Source organism: Aspergillus viridinutans (assembly GCF_018404265.1).
Source record: "Aspergillus viridinutans IFM 47045 DNA, scaffold_6, whole genome shotgun sequence".
In the NCBI taxonomy this organism is placed as follows: domain Eukaryota; kingdom Fungi; phylum Ascomycota; class Eurotiomycetes; order Eurotiales; family Aspergillaceae; genus Aspergillus; species Aspergillus viridinutans.
In genome coordinates, this window is record NW_025091222.1 from 1,787,095 (window position 1) to 1,801,815 (window position 14,721).

Here is a 14,721-nt window from a genome sequence, read left to right on the forward strand (position 1 = left end):
TTTGAACACTTTTGCATATGTCGGCTTCATTTTCGAACGTGGAAGGATGAAGCAATCATGGTAACCCAGCGATATAAAGATATGACTGTCACACCGCGGGATTTGTCTCTGCTGTTCTCTCCTAGTCAACGACTTTGGGAACGGGGTGATATAGTCGCTGGACTATATCCAACACTTGCCTGAGGCCTACCGACCAGGTAGCCTAATACTATACCGACCATGTATAAATCTGTCACAACGATCCAATGACCCGAACAGGATCATGGGAAATCCAAAGGTAATACAACAGCAAAGATAGTTGCCCACTCTAATTTGCTTATACAAAACCTCAGATACTCTTTTGAGGCTCGAGAAATGCAGGAAAAGGAGGGTCTGATAAATTAGTTCTTGGTGTATAGGATGGATCTGGTGGTTTAAGCGTTGTTCTTAGAGGCAGATTCCTGCGCTAAGGTGCTTTTTAATGTGCTCATTAGGCAGGATGAGAGGCAACTGCCAGGGAGATTACTTCTGGGACCGGAGACAATCCCATTGTTGGAGGCGGAGATGAAGAAGACTCAGGAGGAGATGGAGGGGTTAGCATGTTGTCAATAGGTAGTGCTAAGAATGCATTCTACCTGTAGTCTGTGAGTAACCATGGGTTCAATTCCTACGGGGGGGTCGGGGGATTTAGTAGGTGAGCTTGATCTTGATGTATTCCAATACTACAGAGATGGTAGCTGAAAGGGGATGCTATCTAGACATAGATGGGTTCTCTCAGAGATAAATTCCTCTCCAAATTGCCATCAGCCCAAGCAGAGCTCCCATGTGCGGCGCTGCACTCAGATGAGGCTGGCATAATAATAGATTAGACCAAGGAAGGTTTGGGTATTCTAGTTTATAATTATATCCCACTGCTCAGGGGCCCCTTAATTCCTTATAATCTAGTAACATGGTTTCCACATCCCACCCACAGCCAACAATGTCGCCCTTTTTATGTGGTGTGGAATACTCAGGGGAATGCTGAAGATGCCATGATGATGATGATGATATTAAATTGCCTGTAAACATATTGAGCACTTTTTGCTGGCAATAACATCAGGCGGTCTGGTTGACCTAGCTAGGGGCGTCCTTTAACACTCTTTTTCCCCCCCTGTATGCCGTGGAACCGCCTACCCTGTTTACTTATGGGGTGCTGTGTATGCATTAGTTCTTAGTAGTCTTGGTGAGATCATCCTTAACCTTTGGCTTGGATTGCTGAATGAAGCTGTTCTAGTTAATATTGGCCTTCTTTGTTTTGCTTTGAACCATTGGAACTGAATAAGACTGCAGGCAGTCTGATCAAGATATAGCAACATGATATTGGAGTCTCTGAATATGTTGAGGAATGACATCTCAAGAAGGAAGAGAAAAGCCTCTTATATTTTTTCCCCTTGTTCTTAATGCTCTGCTTCTGCTTCTTGTAATCATGGTGTATGCGCCAGGCTCATCTCAAGAAATATTTGAACTGCGCTAGGACAATCTGAGTAAGGTCAACCAGTTCTCATAAAGCGGCGATTCACAGCGTGGAAAGGCCACAGTTTCTGGCGCAAAAGCCACGCATAACTGTGTCCTTTCTGTCGTCACCCAGACTTACTCCGTAGTGTAGATGCTTATTATACTTCATAGTGGTGCTGAGTTCTGTAGATCCTGCCTGGGATGAGTGGTTGTGATACCTACAGCTTGTATATACCCAAGTTAGGTCCTTTGCTCTATGAGTATTTGATACTTCATTTCATGAAAACAGCTGACCAGATATGCCTTAATAACAGCATCGCTTAGCATAAACCTAAGATGACCACTTACGTATGTGTTAGTCAAGCGCAATACGGAGTAACCACGGGAGTATCTACAGGCCAGCGACGGGGTGAGATCATCATTACGACCAGTACGTAGTCTAGTGGCTCACTCTTTGCGGTCTCACACAGACTAGGAAGTCTAGGATGAAGAATCGAGCCAGATCCCTGGAACAATGGTGGTCTAGAAAAGTCGCAGGCTTGCAGCACTAACCTATTCCCGGAATAAAAAGACTGTAAATAATTGCGTCTCCACTCTCCATCCATCTGGCACTCATAATTTGCTACTGAAGTTTTCAGGGACGGCAATGAAACCCTGGTACGGATGACGGCCCCTGGACAGAGTGGAAATGACAGACACTCTGTACCTGAATCCTAAACGTTGATAACGTCGGAGGCTTGGGGGACAAAACCAGCCACATTTTCAGCTGCAAGGGCATTGTTATTTAACTACTCTGTGATTCATGTTGAGATAACGGGGCAAGCGGTGTAATTAGGGAACGAGAAAGAGGAGAAAGGCACCCAGATAAGGTAGTCATGTACAACGAAGCAAGCAAATGACCATTGAGAATCGTCCAGTAAGGATGTTACACGACAATGGAATGGGACCTACCGAAGGTAGGTAAGGTATCTATCCACTGGACTCCGTAGGTCTATCTGAATCATTCAAAGGCGGTGACAACACAACGACTTGGTTCGACAGTTGACAGTTGACAGTTGACAGTTGACAGATGACAGATGCAGATGCGGGCTATATCAATGCAGTGAAGTGATCATGGAGGTCAAAGGGACTGGCTCTCAGGCTTCTCAAGTGATTTGCACAAGCCTCTGCAGATAACCAGATGCCGATTATTGATTCTACCATCAAATGGCTCGTAGATAGCGAGGTTGTGCAATAATATAATTAAATAGCCGACTGGATCACTGATCCTTGGTAAGGGTAAAGTCTTCCCGATGAGTAAAGGCCAAAGTTTCTTGCGCTGGGTCGGCCATCGTAACAATAATGCTAGACATGACGAAACGCTGAGTCGCTTTGCGCTCAGCACCTAGTTAGTACACCAGCTACCAAGGGGTTCCTCTGTACTAAATATCCCAAAGCCTGGTGACTACGCTAATTTACTTTTTCCATGACGACCATCCTATTTCCGAGATCCTTGTCTGTAGGTTTGCGGAAATCGACTCCATCGCAATTGGCCAGGACAGAAAGAAAGGTCAAAGGATACAGAGTTACAGGTTACGTAGTCTGTACCTAAGGTAACAACTCAATGCTGTCCCGCAAGCGAGATTTGTGGATCCTGTTGGGAAAACACTTTGAAATGAATAATGATACATCCACGACGCACTGCAAATAAGTATACTCATAGACGCGATGAGTCAGAAGCTCCTCTTAATTCCTAAGTAGACAGGGCGAGAGACTTAGTATCAGAGAGAGGTATTTGACATTGCTCCATGGCACTGAATGCTTAGAGTCCTTAGTCCTTATAACTGTCAGAGATACAGATCATGTCTACCTAGCCTCAGTGTCTACGTCCGTTAGTATCTCAATATGATCTAGTGGGATCGCCTTTAAGTCTTTAAGTTCCAGCAGTCCAACACTAACAAGGACGATCGATCAGGATCTCCTCAGTATCACAATCGAGCAATATCATAGTCTATATCATAGTCTATATCATATAAATATTGTAATATTGTTGTGCCCATAATTTTCATCACCCTTCTAAAAGAAAAAAAAATCTATAGTGTATATTGATACTTAGACTATTTATTGGCAATAATGAACCAAGTTACCAAGCCAGTGACCCCACTTTCTTCGCGCGATCGTTTTCTAGCTTTCTTGACTAGGTAGAAATCATGCATTATTTTCTATTTTCGTTTCCTTTCAAGGACCAAGGATCAAGGAGACGAGGACCACTTTTCTAAACAAATCTGAGGAACTAGACCGTTCCCTCAGGATGACACCCAACGAAAGAAACTGAGCCTATATGGATCCATATTCCAATAATAATAAATAGATGAATCCTCAAGAGAATTAGCACAAAGAACCGACCATTAGCCTGCTCAGACTCAATAATAAACTACTCTTTCTGCGCCTCGAGAACTTGTTTCCAATCAGTATCAGCAGTCCAGCACACAACACTAAACGCAGTCTCGATCTGTAGGTAAGTGAGGCGCCTTACAGACAACTCTTTTAAGTCTTTGCTCCATATGGCTCAAAGCCCCAGCAAATTCCATGCAGTTATTGGCTACCCCCTCGTCCCAGCATTTTTCATCTAGACAAAGACGACTGGATATAGAATCTACACCGTCGCTTTCATGGATGATCTATCGCCGTATCCAACGAACTGATAGCATCGACTTGGAGAGTTTGGCTTATTAGATACTATACCGTCATTATAGTCTGTTGAGACTATCTGCCTTTGCTTATCGCTGTCTTCTTGTCCTACACCCATCTTCCCTGTCGGTTTGGCCTTTTTGTTTCTATTATTACTACTACTATTTACTTCTTACTACTCCGTTATTATTATTATTATTATTATTATTATTATTATTGTTGTTGTTGTTTTTGCGCTGGCACTTGGATCTCAACAACCCCTCTCGGCCCGCCTGTGACCACCACTCTTCCCCGTTCGTCTAGACGCCCGTGCAAACAGCCCCCAGCTCCGCATCTGACTTATCGGCAATAGTCCTGCTCGCTCGTCTTTTCATCCTAACCGCAGCCTGGTCTTCCTTCGCTCATCCATCGACTCTGCAGTTCCCTTCCGCTGTCCTTCGCCTTCGTTATCCGTCATTCGTTTTCTGCTCCCACGACTTCTACCCATCGCTTCCATTTGAACAGTCATCCTCTTGTCTCTCGGGGTTGGATCTCAGTATCACCCCGTTGACCTGCAGTTTCCATCCCTCGTCTCAAATATGACGCTGAACTGGGGCGCCACCCGGGACGACTGCTCTGTAGCTCCAGCCGGTCAAGCTGCGATCTTAACTGCAACCTACCAGCTTTGAACAACACATCGCAGTGCTAATATCCTCGGACGGGAAGGATCATCACCAATCGTCGACCGTTGGGCCAAAAAAAGGTAGGGATACCGACCGGAAAAATAATTGCTTCCCTTCTTTGCCTTTTTTATTTTTGATTTTCCATTTCGAAAAAAAAAAAAAAGAAATTGCAGAATGCAAACGTCCGGATAACCGAACGCTGACCGTTGGTCGAAAGAATGCAAAATGTCCAGCAGTGATGTCGAACACGTCTCTTGCTTGCCTGACAGCAGACCGCATCAATTCCGCCGCCAATCCTCGTCAAGCTCGAACGAACCATATTATGACTCCCCTCTTAAAGGACCATTAGATGCACCCGCAGTCGCCGGAGCGTCTTCTTCTTTGACTCGCGAGCCTTTGGTCGATACTTATCCTACTCACTCGGCTGCGGTAGGCCCTCAAACAAGCTGTGTGCCCGCCTCGGTTTCCTCAAAGGTTCAATTCGAAAATCACAACCAGAAAGGTCGGGCATCGCCGGATCCAGACGATTTCTATCGCCCGCACCCCTCCGTCGTAGTTGAAGGAAGTGAAAGGGCATTGTATTCAAGTGATACCTTGATGGTTGGAGACGGCGGTCCCGCCACGGAAAATCGATCTACTTACGCGCAGCGTGCACTTTCATTGACGGCGAAAACTGGGGAGCTATCGCGTGGGAGTCTCACGCAAAATCGTTCAGTGTCGGACTCATATTATAGGGGCCGTGGGTCGAATCCCGTCAAAGGAGCAGCAGCCTCAACCTCGACCGCGAGACCAAGACAGACATCGTTCAAGGATCTGGTGAATAAATTCAATCAGAACGTTGATCAAGTCCTCCCCCTTCCAACGGCATCAGCGTCTACCTCGAGGTCACCGTCAAGAGCTCCGAGCCCCATCGGTCTCGTCGACAGCGTAGTGAGATCCAGGGCTCCATCCCGATTGCGAGAACCGCGTGACCTCCCAAGAGCAAAGAGAGAGCCGCCATCCCGGTGGAAGTCAATCGATCATTCCAAGGGAGACTTCTTGTCGAGATCCGTCTCGACCCCATTCCAGGCAGGCGTGGTCAACAACAGGGCCTTGGAAACTCTTGAGGCATCACTACCTCGGCGGCCGTTCGGTGGATTGCTCACAGTTGATACAGGGATTCCAAGATCAGGACTGGGAATTCCGGCGCATTTGCGACGTCGAGGTTCTGAGGGAAGCATTCCTAGCCCGAATCCTGCACTCCTTGACAATCCGGACCGTTCAGCTGGGTTATCGCCTCTGACGCCAACCGCATGGTACCTGGGGCGCACGCCATTTCTTGAAGCTGTGAGTACTGGCGAGGGCAGCAGTAGTCATCGAAGAACCAGGAGTGATCTGTCTGGAGTTTTGCCTGTTGGTGTTGTGGCACAATCGCCCGAGTCCCACATGGCGGTGCTGAGCCCCTTGCATCCAGGGCTGGGAGGGCCTCTGGACAGCTCGCATTCCAAGTCCCGCATACCTATATCGTCCACTCGTCTCCATACTACTTCCATTGCGGAGGACTGTTCCTTACTGAAAGTCGACCCACTTTCTAGCAACCGCTTCGACTCGCAAGTTCCGCTGCCACGCAAAGGCATTAGCCGACTCCCCAAACCGTCCCCCAAATCTCCTCCTGCTGTCGCAGATGATGACCGTACACCCATCGGGATGACATCGCCTCGAAGGCGAGAAATGGCTTATGGTCGAGGTTCTCGTCGAGGAACGGAGAGGAACACCCTCCTTGAAGCATACATAGCCTCCCCTCCTCCCAAGAAGTCACCTCCGCTGCGCAGTTCGAGACCTCGGCAGCCTGTTTCGCAAACGAATTCTACCGCGCCGCGATCTCGGGTTGTTGAAACAGTGTCCAATTTCCAGAGACAGGTGAACCGTGATCGGGATTTCCGGACCTCGCGGACGCGGGGACACAGAGTTCCGGAGCTGGGCAACGTCGACTTCGCAACCCGACGGCAGAAAATCCAGCAGGCATTCAATCGCACAGTGCAAGAGAATGAGAGAAAGGAGGAAGAAGCAGCGCAGCTTCGACTTCGCGCCAAAGCCCAAGGGAGCCAGCGGGCTCATGATGAGCCGACTGCGTCAGAGCAGAACTCGCAGAGGGACACCGGAATCGACCGTTCCCTGCCATCCGACCATAACTCTGCCGTGAATGAGAACTCAACCGCGGCCGATCATGAGGAAGAACGCTTGACATCGGGTGAGGGGGATTCACGGGGACCACCCCAACTGCAGATTGACACCAATGTCGCTATTCACGACACTGCAGCAAAAGACCCCAACGCCCATCTGATGCCAATGGACTCCCCGACGTTGGGTCTTCCGGGCATAGGTGCTGGAGAGCCTGCGGTCCGCATCTCTTCCCTGGGAGCCGCCGAGGGCCAGTCTACTTGCGCCGAGACACCAGTGTCGGTCGAAACTAATATCACTGCCCTTGACCCCGAGCCCCAAGCTAGTTTAAGTCGACAGAGCCTTCATGCCTCTCACCGCACATTACTGAGTCAAATTATGCAGATCCGGGAATCAAGTCCCGACACCTCGTCGTGTGATGAAGCGGATTACAGTTTTTCTGATGTGGAGGATAGGGTATCAGTTCCAGTACTACTGGGTGACGCCCCATGCTCTGAAGAATCGGTTGCTTCCAGCGATGGTCAAGTTCACCCTGATGCTTTCGTGCATTCGGGCCAATCTGGTCATGCAATGCTGAACAGGTGGAGTATAGGTTCCTGGTCATCTTCGCTTCACAACCAACAGTCCACGGACGACCATTGCGACGGCAGCGATGATGACCTTTCCCAATTGCAAGAAGCTACACAGGACGGCGAAGGGGCTACCCAATCCTGTTCCGCTTCGTCAAGTAATGCCCCCTCTGTCACTGGTCATCAACCCAGCGCGTGCGTCTCAGCCAATGGGGAACCTGTCACCGAACAAAAACCCGAGCTCGTCCCTGAAAGAAGCGCTTATATGCATCCTAGCGCTCCCAACCTGGCAAGACTTGGTGGATGGGATTCGAAAAGGGTAGCTAGGCTATATATTGAGGAGCTGGCTCGTGGCAGAGGCCATAGTCTTCCGATGCCTGCAGTCCGCGCGTCTCCTGAGTCTCGGCTCGAGAGGCGCACGGATGGAAGAACAGATAGCTTGACTGATGACCCGGTTGTGGTATCCAAGGCCGATGGTATCCCTCCTTCAGAACGAATTGGGCATACGGCAAGCCTGATATTTCGAGATGATTGGGAACATGCTTCTCCATCTATTGCAGACTGGATGCAAGCGGCCGCTACTGATGGAACGGGCTCCCAAGAGCAAAATAGCGATGGTATTTCTGCGCGCGATAGCATATCAACTCCACGATTGGACACATCAGCCACAGATCGGACTGGGCACGAACAGGGCCGAGACACTTTGGGTCTCGCCATCCGAGTCCAATCACCGCAAGAGCTCATATCAGGGGAGATTCAACAGGCTTCGCTCCCCAGCTCTGATCCTGTCACTCATTCGGTCGCCGACGAGGCGATTAATCGGTCGCAACAAATGCCAGAGGCTGCACTGAGTATCCAGTCAACACAAACATCCTCTCGCTCCGCGCCGTCGCTAACTTTCGCACCTTTGGGCCAAGTTGAAAGTGCTGGAAGCAGCGAAGACTCCTCTCTTCGAAGACTTCAACCTACGCCCTCTTCCCACACTCTTGACTCATCAGCGACGTCCTTGGTTCCTTCCTCTACCGACCAGATCCGAGTCGATATTCGCAAATGCTCTCCATCCCCGGAGCAAAAACGCCTAAAGAAACGGAGGCATGTCATAAAGGAACTGGTTGATACTGAGTACACTTTTGGAAGGGACATGAAGGTCGTCGACGATATCTACAAAGGGACGTCAAGTTCATGCTTGGATCTCTCACCCGAAGATGTCAAAATCCTATTCGGTAACTCAGATCAGATTGTGCAATTTTCAATGAGCTTCCAAGATGCACTTAAAGAGGCGGCAAGAAGCGTTTATGTTATGCCAAAATCTCAGCGATGGAGCAGTAAACGCAGCGCTCGCAACAATCATACCAACGCATCTAAGACAGACTCAGAGGCTGCGAGTGGCGCAAGTGAAGTCTCCGATACAGAGAAGGACAGATTAACCTTTATTGGTCAGGTTTTCCTGGCTCATATTGGTCCGATGGAAAAAGTGTACGCCGATTATCTGAAGAACCACGATGCCGCCAACAAGAAACTTCAAGTATTGCAACGAAACCCGAAAGTAGCCATTTGGCTGAAAGAATGTCGGGAATGGGCTTCAGATCTCACCACTGCTTGGGACCTAGACTCGCTACTTGTGAAGCCGGTGCAACGAATATTAAAGTACCCCTTGCTCCTAAGCGAGATTCTGGATTCAACCCCGAGCGACCACCCGGACCGTCCATATCTGGTAAATGCTCTAGAAGAGGTCACTAACATCTCGGTCCGTATCAACGAAATGAAGAAACGAGCAGACTTGGTCGGTCAGGTAGTCGGCCGTAAGAGGAAAGAGTCGGATGTCAGAGCCGGGCTGTCAAAGGCGTTTGGTCGTCGCACCGAGAAATTGAGACAACAAGTCGGCCTTTCCGATATGTTCGAAGACAAGCAGTACGACGCCCTATCGCAACGATTTGGAGATAGCTTCTTCCAGCTACAAGTTGTGATGCGTGATGTGGAGATGTACACACGGGAAGTCCAGAGCTCTTTAGATCGATTTAGCGAGTTTGTCGCCGCAATTGAAGGATTCGTCGATGTGGCTCAGTCGGGCTACTTGGACGTGGAGAGCAGGTGGCGTGACCTGAAGATGGCAGTGCGTGAAATAATGGCCACAGCTCTGCCTGAACATGTAAGTCGAGCAGCCTCTTGACGTGAGAAATGAGCTTTCAGGCTAATGCAAAATGTTCAGCTCGCCGTTGTCCGGAAAAGCGTGATTGACCCGATGGTTACGCTGCTCAAACTTTACGACGGGCCCCAGAGAGTGATGAAGAAACGAGACAAGCGTCTCATGGACCATGCCCGATTCAAATCCATCAAGGACCGTGGTGACAAGCCCGACAAGAAAACGACAGAGCAAAGCGAACAATTCGTAGCTCTCAACGAGACCCTCAAGGAGGAATTGCCCAAGCTCTACTCTCTGACTACTAAGATGATGGAGGCATGCCTGAAAAACTTTGTGCACATACAGACTACGTGGTTCAACATCCTTCAGAAAAAATTTGCGGATCTCATCGACCCCTTTCCGGACGATATCCAGCAGATCATCGGGGACTGGTCTGCAAACTTCACTCTGGCGGAGGCGCAGGTTTTGTCCCTTGGGATGTGCAACGGATCGCTGCTGGCTGATACTATCAATCTTGTCAACTTCAACACTCCTTCGACTGCCCCTACCATCAGTTCGCCTCGGCGGCCCTCAACTGTGAACAGCACTAGCACTCGCATAGGGTCTACCATGGGTGAATCACCTAAAGTCTCCCACGACTTCGGTAACGGCAGCAACATCTTCCAGTCTCCAAGCCTCGACGCTCAATCTCTGGGATCGTACGGCCGCCATCGAGCCGATTCAACTATCTCTGGTCGTGCTGCGCCAGAAACCTCTGAAATCCCACGGAGTCAGATTCTGCAGCAGATCACGAACGCCTCATCTGCGTCCGTGGCCCCACCGCTCAAGACAGAACCCTTTCCCAGCCTGCCGAGGTTAAGTCTCGACTCCCCATTCCTCGTCGACATTATGGCCACTTCATCAAACAACGACCAGGTCTCTGGGAATCCACCAACCTCTCCTGGTGGCCGTTATTCGGGCTTTTTCTCGTCCGCTATGCCCATGTCGGATAATCCGCAGGACGACGCACCTTTGGAGGACGCCGCGCCCAAGGAGCCGACGGTCCTCTTCCTCGCTGCAAGCATCTATGAGTTCAATATCGATCGGGCGCGGCGAGAAGCCGGTTATCCTTATCTCACTTATGTCGCCGGGGAGATTTTCGATGTCATAGCTGAAAAGGGTGAGCTCTGGCTTGCCATAAACCAGGACGATCCAACCCACCAGGTCGGTTGGATCTGGAACAAACACTTTGCGAAACTCTCGAGCTAGAAGTTGACTACGCGGGTAGAATTCCGCGTGTTATGATGTTATATGTTTGCATGACGATTCCCAGCGAAATACTTGAATTGTTTTTCTGTCAGAGTACCATGGCCCCGGATGACCTTTCATCTACGTTTTATATTCATATCACACTCAACTGCAACGGTGAATGAATCTGATACATGGGCCAATGTTAGACTCATCCTTCATATTTGCTTTCTAATGTCTGTTTATGACGTGCATTTTCTGAGATGACGGACAAGGAAGATCTTTGGTTGCAATTATGCTGGTGGGAAAGGAAGCGGCTGATTGACCTATTGCCACTGCCCTTGCCATTCAGAAGGCAATATTCGAATGTACATTTAGATACCCCTGATTGAGCGACGAATGCATTAAATTCGAATGTCTATACCACTTCACTCCGTAGACTAGATGCCTCCGAAACTCGCCCACATATTAAGCCAGCCACAGTAAGATCACGTGAAACACCAGCCACGCGCACCACCAGCCCCAGGTGACGTCTTGCACCGCGGCACCCTGGAAGTGGCTCATTGATCGCCGCAGGGAGAGCAACCTGGAATCTTCCTGTCGACGACGAGGAGCTTGGGGGCGAAGGGGCTCCGTCAGTGATATCAAGCCTTCCTTCCAGGTTCAGCCAATTGTCACGACTATAACAGCAGCCTTTTCGTCAACGTTTCCCTGCGCCGATCCCGTTTCCCCAACCCCGCAAGGTCGTACGAGCCCATTCTTGAAAGGAATCTCCGATTTCCGCTGCGCGCTCGTTGAGTTGATGCTTGTCTTGCAAAGCTGGCGGGCTGAAACGAGAAGTTATTTCATTTTTCTTTGGATTTGTATGTCCCTCATTGTATAGGTGCCTTTGAATCGATACGAGCGCTGTTCTTTGTTCAGTTTCCACGAAATTCATCCCGTTGCATATTGCCGAAGCTGGATTCTATTCGCACCGTCACGGATTGGTATACATATTGGGTTCGGAGGATTGAGTGCACGAGCCGGGCACAATGCGGGACGGAGGCTTAGGAAAGCTGCACAAGAAGATGAGGCGGTTTGGTGATACTGTAAGTAGGGCAACCTAACTGGAATCGCGGGTCTGTGGAGATATTTGAGCTGGAGATGTGCTGACTTGGACAGTTAAACCCGGAGGATGCGTATCTTAGTTGTGAGTGGTTTTCCTCTTCGCCATTGTTGCTAGGAACAAAGTGGATTTGACTAAGTCTGGAGTTGATAGACTACGATATACGGTGTATGGTACCCCCCCCGGGTTTGTATCAGCGTGACTGGATGGCCTGACAGATTACAGTGACGAGGGAGGACATGCAGACTCTCAAGAATGACTGGCTTACGGATAATGTGGGTTGCATAGCGGCCGTAGAATGCATGCGGTAACTAACGTGCTCGCAGATTATTTCCTTCTGGGAGGAGTAAGTCGGGTGAGTCTTGTGATGGCTATCGGAGAACTGATGGATCCAGATATCTGGAGAGGGAATTCCTCGTTCAGTATAAGACGTCCAATATTGTGCTTCTTCGTCCCAGCATGTCTTTCATGCTATTGCAGACGCCGAATCCTCACTCATTGCGTGAGGCCTTACCCGACTTCTCGCGTACAACGCATGTCTTTCTTCCCATCAACGATTGCCGGAACGTGACTGAAGCAGAGGGTGGCTCGCACTGGTCGCTTCTGCTGATATCCATCGTTGACGGCGTGGCATTTCACTATGATTCGCTGCCTCCGGGGAATTACTGGGAGGCAAGAGCCGTGACGCAGAAATTTGGCACGCTTCTCAACCGGCCAATACGGTTTATTCATCTGGAAGATTCCCCCGTACAGGAAAATGGCAGCGATTGCGGCGTCTTCGTATGCTTGAGTATGCGGCACCTTCTTCTGAAACGGCTGTTAACTGCCAATGCAAATGAGAAAGTCAGCATGAGCTTGGGTGGGAGGAAGGTTGATGCTCGTGCTGGTAGGAAGGAGATCGCCAAGATTATCGAAGGCTTTCGAAAAGAAGGCGAGAGGCGTCGGTCGTAAGCAATTCACCTCATCATCTTCCTGAAGATGGCGGTCGAATACTGACGGGAAACAGTTCAAGTCTGAGTCCTCTGGGGAAGAAGTCGTCGAGTCCTCCTCGGATCGAATGATGCTAGAAGCAGCAGTAACGCGAACATACCGCTTGGAATTTTAAATGATGAGGGCGCACCGGAGAGCAGGCGCAGGTATAGGTCAACACAAGGGGGCCGAGAAGCGGTGTCTATGATTCTGCATGCATACGATGATATGAATTTACCAATTGTAACAGTGCTTTGAATGGACGATACCTTTTTGTTCTCTCAAGGACTCTTGAATTGGACAATTTTTCTCCTGCTCCTGCCTGCTACTAATGTCTCGCACCTTCCTAGGCATCAGCGGACTAACGAGCAGGATATGTCTGGCTACGACAGGCAAAATGTCCGCCAGCAACTTCGACATCTTTGCAGGTCTACAAGCTTCTGCCCGATTGGATATATGATGTTGGACACCCTGATTATGTAGGCTCTCCCATGCCATCCCATGTCAATCGCTCCAATTGTCGTTCCTCCACTGCCGTGGCTGTCGATATGTGCCTCCCTGGTGCCGTCATTGCCTCCGTTGCTTCCTCACGCCCTCTGTCGGTGCTGCTCTTTCCTCCTCGACTTCCTCTTGAGCTCCTTCCTTTACCTCTCTCTGGCACTGAAAACAGATCCTATAAAGCACTTTTTCTCTCCTCCCTCCTCTTTTTCCTCTTTCTTCTTCTTTCTCTCCTCAACACCATATGGTCGTTTGATGCTAGTATCGTGATTTCACGCTCTGCGTTCGTCTCAACTTCATATCGTGTTTCTGCGCTTACTGCTCCTGCTCCTGCTACCACCTTTTTCTTGCTCCCGTTTTCCCTTTTTCCTCTTTTCCCGTTCTTGACCAAATTGTTTTGACGGTCGTTGTTCGCAATGTCTCGTCTCAGCAAGCTTGGGTACTCCCTCTCCTCTTCCTCCGCCTCTTCCTCCGCCTCTTCCTCCTTCTTCTCTCCCTCCTTCTCCTCTTCTTTCTCCCCCTTCAAGGGTCGCCGGACTCCGACGATTCCTTGCAGCTCTTTCGTGTCAGACTGTTCGCCCATCCGTTCAGCTGGCGTATCTGCTTCTACTGCGGTACGTAGAGGTTCGTATCTTGCCACTCGGTCTTCCCGTGCTTCTGCCCCTGCCCCTGCCCCCCCTGCACGTCCTGCTCCTTCCATATCGGCCCCTTCTACTCGTTTCGTTCGTGCATCTGTTCCAGCTCGCACTGGGACAGGTGACACTCTCACCCGCAGCCTTCCCTCGCAGAGTCGAGGAGCTGCTCAGCAAGATGGACCCCTTGACGTCGTTCATTCCATTATGGAGAGAGCTCGACTCCGCTCTCAAGCCCTTCGTGCCCGCTATGGTCTCCCAGAAAGACCGCGAGTCGACCCTAGAGCCCAACCTCGAGTCGAACTCGCTTCCACTTCTTCTGTTCCGACCACCCGTCCCACCCGTTTCACCGAGCGCATCCGCATTCTTGCCGAAGAAGCAGCCGCTTGTTCTGCCAAAAGCCGCGCCACACGTTCGAAACTCGCTGCCTTCGACGAAGTTGTCGCCCGTGTCAGAGCACGAAAACAGTCGACACCTTCCGCTCCTCCCATTGACGCCACTCGCCCTGTCACTCGCGTGGAACGAGTCCGTCCCTCCGCTCCTCCTGTCAACATAACTCATCCTGTCACTCGCGCGGAACGAGTCCGTCCCTCCGCTCCTCCTGTCAACATAA

The 14,721-nt window shown here is 50.0% G+C and overlaps 3 protein-coding genes across 3 annotated transcripts in view; all 3 read left to right on the forward strand.

The window, feature by feature from the left end:
- Window positions 1–5,030: 5,030 nt before the first annotated feature.
- Aspvir_008315 (putative Rho guanyl nucleotide exchange factor) lies at window positions 5,031–10,925 on the forward strand (the record flags this gene model as incomplete). Its single annotated transcript, XM_043271487.1, has 2 exons — window positions 5,031–9,683; window positions 9,744–10,925. The coding sequence occupies 2 exons, from the start codon at window positions 5,031–5,033 to the stop codon at window positions 10,923–10,925; spliced, it is 5,835 nt and encodes a 1,944-aa protein (XP_043127422.1).
- A 1,010-nt stretch (window positions 10,926–11,935) lies between these two features.
- Window positions 11,936–12,960, forward strand: Aspvir_008316 (Ulp1 protease family protein; the record flags this gene model as incomplete). The annotated part of the gene is made up of 5 exons (XM_043271488.1): window positions 11,936–11,992; window positions 12,066–12,093; window positions 12,235–12,284; window positions 12,336–12,355; window positions 12,405–12,960. The coding sequence occupies 5 exons, from the start codon at window positions 11,936–11,938 to the stop codon at window positions 12,958–12,960; spliced, it is 711 nt and encodes a 236-aa protein (XP_043127423.1).
- A 932-nt stretch (window positions 12,961–13,892) lies between these two features.
- Window positions 13,893–14,721, forward strand: part of Aspvir_008317 (uncharacterized protein) — a gene marked incomplete at both ends in the record, with an annotated part of 1,595 nt that continues 766 nt past the window's right edge. The window contains 3 exons of the mRNA XM_043271489.1: window positions 13,893–13,899; window positions 14,004–14,090; window positions 14,218–14,690. Coding sequence (XP_043127424.1) covers window positions 13,893–13,899; window positions 14,004–14,090; window positions 14,218–14,690 — 567 coding nt within the window. The remainder of the gene's footprint in view (window positions 13,900–14,003; window positions 14,091–14,217; window positions 14,691–14,721) is intronic.